The following is a 13391-nucleotide window of genomic DNA, read 5'->3' as shown; positions in this document are numbered from 1 at the left end:
CTCTAGTTCCTCAAAAGAGAGCCAAAGTGTCATTAAAGCAGAAACTCTCTTCACCAATTTCATAGTTCAGCATAATTTACCTCTATCTGTTGCGGACCACGTAGGCCAGTTATTTAAAAGAATGTTCCCGGACTCTAACATAGCGGCCAAATTCAAATGCGCTAGGAAAAAAACGACAGAAATCTGCAAAAGTCTTGCAGAAACTACTCAAAATAATTTGTGCTCCATAATGAGGAATGGAAAGTTTTCTCTAGCGACAGACGGGAGCAATTCGTCTGGCGATAAGCTTTTTCCTCTGGTGGTAACATTCTTTGATGATACCAACGGTAGAATTAAGACTACCCTTTTCTCTCTTCCAAAATTGGATAAGGATGGTACCGGGGAAAACATTTTCATGCTCCTTGATAGTGTGTTGTCAAAAAATAGTGTTCCCTGGGAACACTGCATCGCCTTTTGTGCAGACAATGCTTCAGTTATGCTTGGACAACATAAAGGAGTGGGGTCATTTATAAAGAAAAAGAATCCTAATGTCATCATTCATGGTTATGCTTGCCACTTAATCCATTTAGCTGCTAAACATGCTACAAAAAAAATCAGTTTTGATGTAGAAAGTTTTTTGATAGATGTGTTCTACTATTTGAAGAAGAGTTCAAAGAGAATCCAGCTTTTAAAATTCTGTGAAGAACTATGTAATCTTGAAAACAGCAAGGTTCTTAAGTATGGGGCTACAAGGTGGCTATCAATGGGCAAAACCATTGATCGATTTTTAGAGAAATGGGATGCCTTAAAAATCTTTTTTTGTGAGGAAGAGAAGGGCTCTTCGGAAACTTTTAAAAAATTGAAGACTATTTTTGAGGATAAATCGACTCAACTCTACCTTTTCTTTTTACAGTCAGTCATCCCATTGTTTGAATCGTGCAATACGATGATGCAGCAGCAAGCTCCATTGATTCATAGATTTCAGAGAGAACTTATGAATTTATTTAGCAATATTTTGTCTCGATTCATAAAACCAGCATGCATAGCAAATGCAAGTTCTGTTTTTGAGGTCAATTTTAATAAATCAAAGAACCAAAAAGATGATTCTGAACTTGTGATAGGTGGCAAGACAAGACAATACATAAAAGATTCAGACCTTTCTTCAGAAGAAATGAGGCAGTTTTATTCGTCAATCAGAAAATTTTATACCGAAGCACTCTCTTATATTTTAAAAAAATTTCCCCTGACCACTGAAGTTTACAACACTGTGAAGTGGCTGATATAACCATTCGACATGAAGCTAAATTTGCTTCTTTGGACTATTTTTTGTCTCTGTTTTTTGTTTCAGAGGAAAAACGGAGTCAAATTGAGCAAGAGTTTGCAGTTTTGTATAATGGACAAACTAAATGAAGAGATTTTATCAGCCGAACGATGTGACACAGCTTGGACTCTTATATCGGGTTTAGTGGATATGAATGGTGCAAGGAAATATGAAGCATTGCCATCAATAATGCTGACCATACTCATTTTGCCTCACAGCAATGCTGCTTGTGAACGGGTGTTTTCTATAGTTAAAAAAAATTTAACTGATAGTAGGTCCAGCTTGGCTTTGCCAACCTTGGAGGCACTGCTAATAGAGAAGTGCAAAAGTTCCGAAACATGCTGCTATGATGCAGTGTTAACTGAACAAGACTTAATAAAAGCTAAAAAAGCTACTTATGTTTCTTTAACTGGCGAAAAAGTTTAAGTCTTTGATATAATTATGTATAATGATAACAATATAACGAGGAAAGTGTTCGTTTTATTAAAATTTATTTTTCATTTGCTTTATAATTATTTTGTCTACAATTCTTTCATAGTAATCTCATTGCATAATGTAAGTTTAAAAAATAATTATACTTTTTTTAAAATCATTAAAAAAGTGAATAATATAGTTAATTTTAATCATGATTTAATAATCTAAGATGGTCTATATATTGTTCAGTAACTAGTATTAATTTTCCATTTTCAATATTTTTCTATTAATTATACCCTTCTAAAGTAATGTATCTTTAAATTTATGCACAAAAATATGAATAAATTTGTTCCGAGTTACACTCCTGATGTTTTTAATAATATCTCCTGAAATCCTTTTTACAAAGTTACCAGGTCTGCATAAAAGCCCTAAAAGATAAGAAACTTTCTTACGTAGGAACAATAAAAAAGAAATACCCCCCTGTTTTGTGACATCAAGAGGAAAAGAATTATATTCAAGAGTATTTGGTTTTTCTAAAAACAGCACTTTAGTTTCATACGTACCGAAAAAGGGCAAGAATGTTTTACTTGTATCAAGTATGCACTTTGATGGTGCTATAGATGCAGACACTGGAGAGAGAAAAAAGCCAGAGATCATCACATTTTACAATGATACAAAATATGGTGTTGATGCTCTAGATAAGATGTGTGGAACTTATAATGGACAATTGCAGTCAATTTTTTTTATGTTCTTAATGAATTCAGAATGATGGAAAAGTCCTGAAAAACATCTTTTTACCTCCCAAAAAATGCTACTTTTTTTAATTAAGAGCAATTAAAAATCGTGTACTTTCGTTTTCAGTTTAAAAAGGAAGTCACGTGACTTTTAAGAAAGTGACGCCATTCGAGCCTGACTCGCGTTTGTTTACACTTTTTCTCCTTGGTGATTTAACGCTTGTTTACGTGCCTAGTTGAACGTCGTTTGTTTTTTTAAAAATATATTTTAAAATCGAAGTGTATTGCTGTTTGATGTCTTCATCAAGTAAATATAAGTACTGTATAGTGCCTATGTGCACTAACACAACTTCCACAGCTCCTGAAAAGATATTTTTTGATGTGCCAAGAAAAGCTGAGATAAGGAAAACATGGTGCCATCTAATGAAGCGTGATGAGAATAAAAATCCTGAATTTTCTGAAAAATGCCCTCGACATATCTGCCAAGACCACTTTGATGTAAGTATATTCAATCACCTTATAAGTTTTTATCTTCGTGAGACCATCATTAAACTGAAATAAGATTTGTATTGACAGACGAATTCAACAGTCGAAATTTGATCGATTGTTGACAGCCGATCTACTACTTTTTTTCTTTTGTTTATTTAACTCTCACATATGGACGGCAGTGTATAAATAAAGTCCACTTTTATTTATTTATGACTTTAACCTATACATTGGCCTTTTAATGTCTGGTAGCTACATGTGAAAGTGCCACTGCATTGTGTGGAAATTGATATCAGTTTTTGTTGCTGTAAATTATACCTAGGTAAATTGGTTTTAATAAAATTAGGTGTTAGTATCTAAATATTTCAGAAAACTCAAACTATTTATTTATGAATGTAAATTAATAATGAGCATTAATTTTGTTTGTTAAATGAATAAAAAATGTATCAGATATTCATTTATATTAGTATTAGAAATGCCTGAATGTTGATATTATTACGAATAATATTATTTCGAATTTTAACTTTTCTATGCTTTTATAGTTAAATTCTATTGGTTTATATAGTTGAACCTCATTAACTTCAACTCGAAGGGGAACAGAAAGTTTGGTCACGTTAAAAGTAGCTCACATTGTCAGCTTTATACAAGTAAGCAAAATGACAAGGAATCAAAAAACAGTTCTCGTAAAAGAAATTCTAGAAAGAAGTTCAACTATATTTGTTTTTTCTTCTCCATAATTTAAATAAAATTGTAGGGCAAAAATAAATAGGCACATAGTTAACATAATCATAAAACAGGTGTGGTTCTTAATAGCTAATTGAATATTTTTATTAATATGTCTGAAATGCTTGGTATTGTTATTTATGTAAATTATGAATGTTTGCAGAATGGACTAAATTTGATAAAATTTTCATTTGTTTCAGCTTGAAACTGATACAGAAAATTATGTGCGGCATAAAGTACAAGGTGTAAATCTCAAGTTAAAAAAAGGAGCTTTACCACACATATTTGCATGCCAGAAAAATAAGCCTCCAGCTCTGTCTACAGAAAGAGCTGCAAAGCGTCAGCGAAAGAACACTGTGAATGACATTCTTTCGAATTCAGCTGTAGTTACTACAGCACACATTAAAGATGACGAATATAAAGATGCCATTTGCCAGGTAAATATTAAACCTGGATATAGAAGTAAATGCACCAGTACCACCACTGTTTCTATGAGAGATTTTGGTTGCCAAATCTCACCTCATATGCAAAATAAAGCTTGCAATGCGGATATTGTTAATTTACAAGAAAGTGTTAAGGAAAATTGTGCAATACCGTGTACAGAATTATTTGAATGTGACAAAGACACGTCAAATGATTATCATTATGAATGTTTGTCTGGGTCTGATTATGATCCAGAGGATGATGAAGAAGAAGATAAAAAAGCGATACGAAATTGTATGCTGAAGGCAATCCAAAAAAATCCCCTGATGTGCTTAGGGATTCAGAAAGAGGAAGCTTTTTTAATAGACTATTTGTCAAAACATGCTAAAAGCTTGGAGCTGAATGTGATAATCACGTTGAAAAAAATCAGACAGAATGAAACTTATGAACAACTTGGAATGCTTTTCGGCATGAGTGCTAGTAATGTGGGGAGGATTTTTAAGGACACATTGTTTCTTCTTGCAGGAGTGCTGCAAAACTTTGTTTATTGGCCCGCTGACCCAAGTAGCATCAAGTTGTGTTTGCCGGTGGCATTTCGAAGAAAATATTACAATGTGCAAAGCATCATTGATTGCTTCGAAATACCCATTGAAAAGCTCACTAACCCCTTACATCAAAGTTTAACGTGGTCAGAGTATTATAAAGACAACACCATAAAGTATCTAGTGTCCTGCACTCCTGATGGAACTGTGAGTTTCATTTCGAAAGGTTATGGTGGACGTGCCTCTGATACTGCCATTGTTGAAGATTGTGGTTATTTGAATATGTTATTTCCTCACTTAGACGTTATGGCAGACAGAGGCTTTAAAAATGTTTCATGTTTGTTGCAGCAATTGCACTGCCATTTGATTCGTCCACCATCTGTTGTTCACAGTGCTCCGATGTCTGCGCAGGATGTAAAGACAACCAAACAAGTTGCTGCAGTTAGAGTGCACGTAGAAAGAGTTATTAATCGTTTGAGAAATTTTTCTATCTTATCTAAGCATACTTGCGTTGATAGACATTTAGTGCAACTATTTGATCAAATTTTAATAGTAGTTTGTGGTCTTATAAATTTTCAAAACAAATTAATTAAGGTCTAAATGTGTATATTTGTAACCTTGTAAAAAAAAAATTTTGTAAAAACTATTTAAAATTAATATATTTTTCTTTTCAAATATTTAGTTTAATATTTTTTTTTAATTTTAACTGCAGCAGCTTCTTTGGTTGTCTTTATAACCTCTGAAAATTGATACTTTTAAAAAATTAAGAGAATGTTAAAAAGATACTTGCCATAAATGTTTGAAATATTTTTATGTATTTTATATCATACTTGTGGAAATTCACTTAGATACTTTTTAAGATTTATATTTTAAGAAGTCTTTTTATTGTACCCTTCTTAACACATATTATTTACTTTTTACTTCAAATATAAGTTAAAATTATAGAAACACTACAATTATTACCTATTGATCATAACCTAATTCTTATAACATAAAGTTATAATAACTTTGATATAATAAAAAAATTCTTTTTTACTAATCTCTATTTAACATGTCTTTCTTTGGAATTTTACAATTAAAGTTGATTTTTTTATCAAAATATATAATAGTTGTAATAAACTAATCTTTTTTCTTAAAAAATTCTCTTTGTTCCTATTTTTTAAGTACTTGTTGCTTGTGGTTAGAATTTTTTCTCATTATAAACTCTTTATCGCTCACATGATCCTTCACATTTACATTATACTTTTAGCAAATATTAAAATTTATTAGATAATGGCAGAATAATATTATGTTTGACAGTATGAAATTTGTATTTTAAAGTTTTTTTTTTACTGTGCCCTTCTTAACGCATATTATGCATTTTTTTTTACTACTAAATACTAATATAAGTTAAAATAATGATAACAAAAATTTATTGCCTATTTGTTTTCATAAAGTTATAATAATCAGTTCGATGTAACAAATAAGTTCTTTTTTAATGTTCTCTATTTAACATATGTACAATGAATTTTTAAAATAAACACTAATGCATATCTAAGTTTTTATCAAAATATGTAATAGACAGTAATAAACTACACACATGATATATTGCATTTACATTACAATTTTAAATAATTTGATGGTGGCAATAACCAATTTAAAAACATAGAAAAATAAAAGCTAGATAAAAATAAAGCAAAAAATTTTGATGATTATTTCACAGACAGGCATAATATTTATAAGTTAAATTTAGTCAAGTTAAGTAGGATAAGTTATTAGGAAAGTGAAATCTTATACAGCTGTGGAAAAATGGCCTTTTTCCAAAAATCAAGAGCTTTATGCATAATATTTTCACAATAGTCATCATCTCGATTAATCCAAATTTCAGTTACATTGCCACCTTTTTCGAAATCAGGATGCGCCACGCAAAATAAGCCTTTTTGCTTGTCTGCGAACAACATTTGTAGTTGCATTTGTGCATAATGTTTGGCAGCAGGTTTGTTGTCATCAAAGTATTTTTCCATTGTTTTTTCAGAGGTAGGACACTTAACTTCCACAATAAAATCTGTGGCTATACCATCGGGCGACGCTCCGAAAATTGGGAATTCATCTTTTAGTAATATCCCACTTGATTTTATTTTTATGTTATGCTTTTGTTGAACTTTTTGCACAACTTCTTTTTCTAGATGGCTTCCCCTCTTGATGGCTTTAGTTGGGTTAAACTTTGCTCCTAGAATGGTCTCAACAAGACTGCCATTTAAATTTGCACACTGAGACGCTTCATATAACTTAGAGGCAGTTATTCTTCCATATCTCAGCTCGTGCCAAATGGGATTTTGGTTTTGGCCAAGTGAGGCCTGGGCAACTTCACTACATAGTTGAACAGGCACCATGTCCTTCAGATATTGTAAAAACTCATCGACTGTGGTACCTACTTTCAATGCTGTAAATTGCACTATTAGATAGTGCAATGATATTTTTTCCAGATTTGAGGGCTCAGAAAAGTAATTGCAAAGCTGCACATTTTTAGAATTTCTCGCATTTGCAATTTTCATGCAATCTTCTAAAATAGAAGGACACTTTGGGGGAAGATCTTTGATATCTTTTTTACCTAAACTAGAAGCATGAATAAATTTTTGGGATGAACCAACTGATGAAAGTTTAGATTTTTTCCAATAGCATTCTATTTCTGTTGGAGATGGTAGCGAACATTTTCGGTGAACCCAGAAAAGAAATGCTATCATGTGCTTGCATCCTCCTGCGCTGGCCGCACAGTTATCGCACACTAATGAGTTTATGACCCCAGAAGATTCATCACATGTCAAAGTTATTGCATATGCTTTGGTTTTTATTTTATGCTCAGGAGTCATTTTCCCTTTAACAATGCAGATATCACTTTCTCGCTTAACTTGCACATAGCCTATAGCATTATCCCCATATGTTTGTCTTGCTGATCTGAAGTTAAAATATATATATATATATATATATATATATATATATATGTGTGTGTGTGTGTGAAAAAGATGATTTAAAAACTGAAAAACAGAATCTTATTAGACTAAACAACCAATTGAGACAGACCTGGCCTCCCCAAGGCCATAGTGTCGATAAAGAAGAAGAAGTTTTTTATAGCTTTCCTATGTCCATGTAATATTAGTTTGTGTTAATCGCTATTTCATATCTTTCTTTTCCGTAAAAATTCCAAAAGTTTCTGGAAACCTTAAATTATGAAATAGTTATTTAATATAAAATTTAGTATACATTAATTTTTTCTTTTTTTTACAGAATAGGGATAAAAACTATTATATTTTTTTAAATCCTTCAATATGCACACTATCTGCATAACTAGACGCTTTAAAATATAATGTAATAAAAATCTTTTTGATTTTTAATACATCATTCATAAAATGTACCAGTATCTTTCAAAATGGTTCATGTTGTTATTTACACCTTGGATTTAACACTTTAAAAAATATTATGAAGCAAAACTTATTTTTAAATTTAATAAAAAAATTCGATAAAAAAACATTAGCAGGTGTAGTTAAAGTAAAATATACTAAAATTGAAGATGTGTATTTATGTTTGACAGTAGAAAGGGTAAAAATATTCTATAACTAGCTTGCCTCTGACTATTTCTTTAATTTTTTTTATAAATTAGAATCTAATTTTCTTTAATTTTATTTTATTAAATATTAATTTTTGATAAAACAATAATTTTTAATAAAAATAATAGCTTATTTATTTTTATAAAATCGTTTATAAATTATTTTTAATAAAATTGACTTCAATTAATTTTTAACTAAATTAATTTTAATAAAATTGATTGTAATTATTACAAAGTTGTTTATAATTGGTCTTTAATAAAATAATAACTTTAATTCAAATTAATTTTTAATAAAATAATACATTTTATTAAAATTAATTTTTAATCAAATAATTTTAATAAAAGAGTAAGTATAACGTTTATAATAATAATTTTGTGAGTAAGTATAATTATTTGTTTTTGTGAGTAATAATAATTTAGTGTGTAAGAATAGCGTTTAGTTTTATACTTTTATGAAAGTGGAAAGATGTTTTTAGTATACTTAAATCCTTGCTATATTTTAACGTGTACCTATATGTGTTATAACAAATCGCCGTTCCATTTTCACACACAAAATTATTTACAGCCAGGGGCGCCGGTAGAATAAAATATAGGGGGGTGCAACCCTCTAACAAACTACCATCCCCACAAAAAAAAAGATTAAAACTATTCTGTATGATTGCAATTCTTGTTTGATTAATCAATTTTTTACATAAAATTTCATAACTAAATTGCTTTTCTATTTATTTTTAATTGCTTAAAGAAAATCCAGGGTAGTGCAAGTGCACCTCCTTGCCGACGCCCTTATTTACAGCTACAGTTTATAAATAAACAAATTTATACCTTTGAGCCTTTGATTTCAGGCGAAATGAAATCTTGGTTCGTTCGAAAAAAATCCATAATCATCTCTTCAGTAACTTGCGGCAAATTGTCCGTTTGAGCTTTTTGAAACCCCTCTTCCATTTTGATTCTATATATGCAATAGATTTCAAAATATTTGCTGCTAAATACGCATTTAAATACACGCGGGAAAATTTGGAAAAAATAAGTTAAAGAAGAGCTAGTTAAAACCGCAAGAAAGAAAATACATAATAACAACGGGAAGGTCGTGAGGAGTAAGGCTCTAATGACGTCACACCAATCAGCGGTCGTTTTCGAGTGAGGGCGTTTTCGCTCAAATTAAAATATTAATAATTAAATAAATATTTATTTGTCAGAGTTAAAAATTATATTTTCGTAATCAGGAAATCAATCTTAAGAAGTAATGACTATAATTTGGAAAATTTAAGAGATGCTGCAATTGTCCATTGCGCTTGCAATACAAGAAGATGGCCGATGGTAATTTTTTATTCAATGCTAAATATTTCAGCTTTAAATGGCTTAATTGTATTTTTGGGAAATCAGAATTCTGTTAAGAACAGGAGAGAGTATTTGAAAATACTGGTGCAAGAATTAGTCAAAGAAGAAGTTACTAGGCTCATGACTAAACCCAATTTATCTAATGATTTGAAAATAAAACTTCAATCCTACAGACCAACTGCTGAAGAAGGAAAAAATGCAAACGATTTCAGGACCCAAAATAAACGTAAAAGGTGTTCTACATGCCAATCAAATAAGAAAAGTAGATTGACTCAATATTCCTGCTTAAAATGCAATGAATATTTTTGTTTGGAACATGCAGTAATGTTGTGTCAAAAATGTTCAAATGAAACTTGAACTTAAATTTAGAATCGGATTCAATTACAATAACTGATTTAATTTGTCACTTTTATATTATGTATTATTTGTGCATAACTGCCCTTTTTATATTTCTTCAACTGTAATAACATGTTTAATTAAATGTTTTGCAAAGCAATTATCTTTTATAATAGCGTTTGTGATTAATAAATAAAAATTATTATTAAAAAATATGTAAAAATTAAAAAAATATGTATAAAAAACTAATAAAAGGTCCGGGTGTAAAAGCCTGGACCTAAAAAGAGTAAAAAATAGGAAATTTAAAGTAATACATATTAACAGAAAACACACAAAACAGCGATGTATCTGACAGATACATCGCGCCCGATGCCGTAAGTTTCGAGACGCGCCCGACGGAGTGTTAACTACCACACCTGCTCGACCCCACCCTTTTTTCCATTTTGACAGTTTGGATGAAATGACGTTGCAATCGGCTAATCTTGAATGTCAACACGCTTTTCAAAAAATATCATTTGAAATAAAAAGATAGCATATTTTATATTAAATCTTCCCCTTAGAAAAATAAAAGCAATAAAGAAATTAAATACACCCAGCTCATAAGAAAATAAATACCGCGACTCTAATTGAAAAGGACCAATACTTTCACCTCCAATCACGAATAAACATCCAACACATAAATCCTCCCATTGGCTACTTTAAGCTTAAAGTACTAATTGATTCTCTAGATTAAATAATTGATTAAATAATATACTTACAAGATATTAATTTCTGAAAAATAGCAAAACAAACAGCAACAATATAAACAATGACACAAGCTGAATTTTTCAAGCCTCCTCTATTAAGCATATCAAGATCAAAAGACTGAGATATAAATCACAGCATGCATCACAATCAACATTAAACCTGTATACAAAGTATCCAGCAATATATACCAACAGTCATTCCGCTCACAGGCACTAAGGCGTGACCTTCGAGACTAGGAGGCCTGCTTACCGAATAAAACCAGTAGCATTAGTCATCACGAGCTGGGAGTAGGTTTGGAGGGAGAAAGAGCGTCGATCGCTCTGCTACGTTTATGTGGATTTAAGGAAAAAAAGGTCCCGGTAAAAAAGGTACCTGTGTAGGGGAAAATATTTGAAATGAGAAGATTAGATTGAAGCGCTTTTTGCTGTTCCGTGCATTTTTTTTTTCTCGTGTCGCGCGTTCTCAAAGTCAATAAACATCCAACACATAAATCCTCCCAACTTCCCCGATTGGCTACTTTAAGCCTCACATTAGCAACTTCTTCACAAAATATAATTTAAAATAGAAAATAACACATTTTCCACTTAAAAAAATTACAAAAAAAAAAGTAAAACATTATTGAAAAATTTTAATAGTATCTTCCCGCTTTAAAAAATAATCAAAGAAGAATAAATAAATTAAATAAAATTTTAAAAAAAAGCATAATACAACCAGCCCATAAGTAATTACCTCAATAATCTAATCTGAATTATTACAGATAAAAAGAATATTCATTGAAAATAGCGGGAAGCATTCATGCTGCCCAGAAAGCGAGAGGGGAAATATCCCTACAGATTTTCCCTATGGAGGTTACTTTTTTTTTCCAGGGACCTTTTTTTTCGTCTACCATTTTCGCACCCGACATTCCTATTGATATTCTTTATGCTGAATAGAATGAGATAAAACAGGAGTCGGATAGAGAAGTTATAAGGGTTTTGTGCAGGTATTTTTATTTATGTATTTTACATTGCTTAATCTTAATCGTATGTAATGACAAGTATTGTTCTTCATGTATTTTTTCTCGGTTGTTTGACTGAGCTCAAAAAAAAAAAAAAAAAGAATCAAAGGGGTTTGTATTTTATAAAAGTTACGATGCGTTTTTTTTTCTTTTTGTACAAAATGTACAATTTTTTAATTGTATTTTAATGAAGAAAAAAAAAACCTTTAAAACCAATTATGCCATTGACCCAAAATTCTATTTCTATATCATTCAATTCAGGATGAGATATTACATAAAAAAAATTATCTTATATTTTCAGATGGGCCCCTGCATAGCGCAACAAAAAGTGCACATAAGTACACATGAAAAATATAATACTTTTTATACGTGAAAATACTTGTAACTTTAGAACTGTTCTTTCTATTGCCTGAATAGTTTCATTCGATTAAACATAAAAATATAGATAGGAAACAAAGCCTCAATTGTTTAGATAGCTATGCAAACTGCTTAAATCGCTGAAAATACAGAATTGTACTTTTTGTGCGTGAAACCCTTTTAAATTTTAGAGTATTAGTTCGATCATATTGGTGATTGATCTCATTCAAATCAGCGTGAAAACAAATGCATCGGAAGCAATGTCTTACTAGCCTATCAGGAAGAAATTTTATTCTCTCCTCTAATCATTCGGTTTTCCTCAGAAAAAGGGGGAAAGGCAGAGAGCAGGAAAAAGGAGTTTTCAGACATAATTTGTAATGACAAAACAAAATTAAAATACAAAATTTTAACCATTTATTTTATTTTAACAACAACAGTTACGAAACCATTCTTTGCTCCTAGGAGTGGACTTTAAAGGGCCACAGAAAATATGGTACCATGCTAAACACGAATCACATTGTAGAGAACATTTTGAACAAATGTCTTCCTGGCAAAAGCCACAGCTCCACGAACAGGAAAGTGTTTTGGCTTTAACAAGGTTTTCAACAATAAGCCACGCATCCTTGCCCAAATCGACATGTTTGTATAGTATGGCATTATTTACTCTTTCCGGGAAACATTCCACCTTTTCTTCCGGAATTATATATTTTTCTGTTGTGGCTTTTTCTGCTACCTCCTTGTCGACTAACCATGATAAAATAATATTTTTTGGTACTGCTATAGGTTTTTTAAGTCCTATAACTTATGTCTTATGTTTTTTTTAGTCCTATAACTGTCTTTGTGAAACCTTTTGGTCTTCCTTTGACTGGGATTTTTTAATGACAATCTGATCTTAACTTGTTTATCCTAACCTGTAAGAAAACATGCAGACATTAAAAAATCAAATAACCTATTTTCAAATGTATGTGTAAGAATTATATCATAGTGGGGGGAGGGGAAGCAATAATACGATTTAACTTATTTGTTTACACTTATAATTATGATTCTCTCACAAAAAGAATTGTATTGAAATTGAGAAAAGCTTTTGAAGGTGTTATCGTTAAATTGCATCGTTGAATACATTATACAGGGTATCCCAAAAATGTTGCGACAAATTTCTAAGGGCACTTCATAAATAGTACGAATTGCATAGAAACTCCTGCCCGGAAGTACCAAGGCACTCAGCTTACCTATTTATTTATGTTCCTTTAGTAATTATTGTCGAAAATTTAAATGGGCTTAGAAATAGCTGTTTTATCATAAATAAATAATTTATCGAGCTTTGGCGCTAAATTATTAAATTACTATACTATTAAAATAAAATAATTTAAGAAAAAAAATAAATTAAAAAGCCGGAAAACAAAAAAAAAAA

At 30.7% G+C, this 13391-nt stretch overlaps 2 protein-coding genes across 2 annotated transcripts; one reads left to right on the top strand and one right to left on the bottom strand.

The window, feature by feature from the left end:
* The first annotated feature begins 2511 nt into the window (after positions 1-2511).
* Positions 2512-5365, top strand: LOC147807590 (uncharacterized). Its single transcript, XM_087166579.1, has 2 exons — positions 2512-2946; positions 3858-5365. Exons 1-2 carry the CDS (start codon positions 2743-2745, stop codon positions 5220-5222), a joined length of 1569 nt encoding a protein of 522 aa, XP_087022705.1. The 5' UTR covers positions 2512-2742; the 3' UTR covers positions 5223-5365.
* Positions 5366-5649: 284 nt separating this feature from the next.
* LOC147807589 (uncharacterized) lies at positions 5650-9928 on the bottom strand. The gene has a single exon (XM_087166582.1). It carries the CDS (start codon positions 7469-7471, stop codon positions 6377-6379), a length of 1095 nt encoding a protein of 364 aa, XP_087022708.1. The 5' UTR covers positions 7472-9928; the 3' UTR covers positions 5650-6376.
* Between the last annotated feature and the right edge of the window lie 3463 nt (positions 9929-13391).

This window comes from Parasteatoda tepidariorum, chromosome 6, assembly GCF_982258835.1.
Source record: "Parasteatoda tepidariorum strain Cologne lab strain chromosome 6, Ptep-v5.0, whole genome shotgun sequence".
In the NCBI taxonomy this organism is placed as follows: Eukaryota; Metazoa; Arthropoda; class Arachnida; order Araneae; family Theridiidae; genus Parasteatoda; species Parasteatoda tepidariorum.
This window is presented reverse-complemented; position numbering and strand designations above follow the sequence as displayed.

What these genes read in the sequence shown, in the direction of transcription:
- LOC147807589 (XM_087166582.1), bottom strand. Translation starts at nt 7,471, where the DNA reads ATGACTCCTGAGCATAAAATAAAAACCAAAGCATATGCAATAACTTTG.
- LOC147807590 (XM_087166579.1), top strand. Translation starts at nt 2,743, where the DNA reads ATGTCTTCATCAAGTAAATATAAGTACTGTATAGTGCCTATGTGCACT. An exon ending in TCTGCCAAGACCACTTTGAT is followed by an intron (nt 2,947 to 3,857) that starts GTAAGTATATTC and finishes CATTTGTTTCAG; the next exon opens with CTTGAAACTGATACAGAAAA.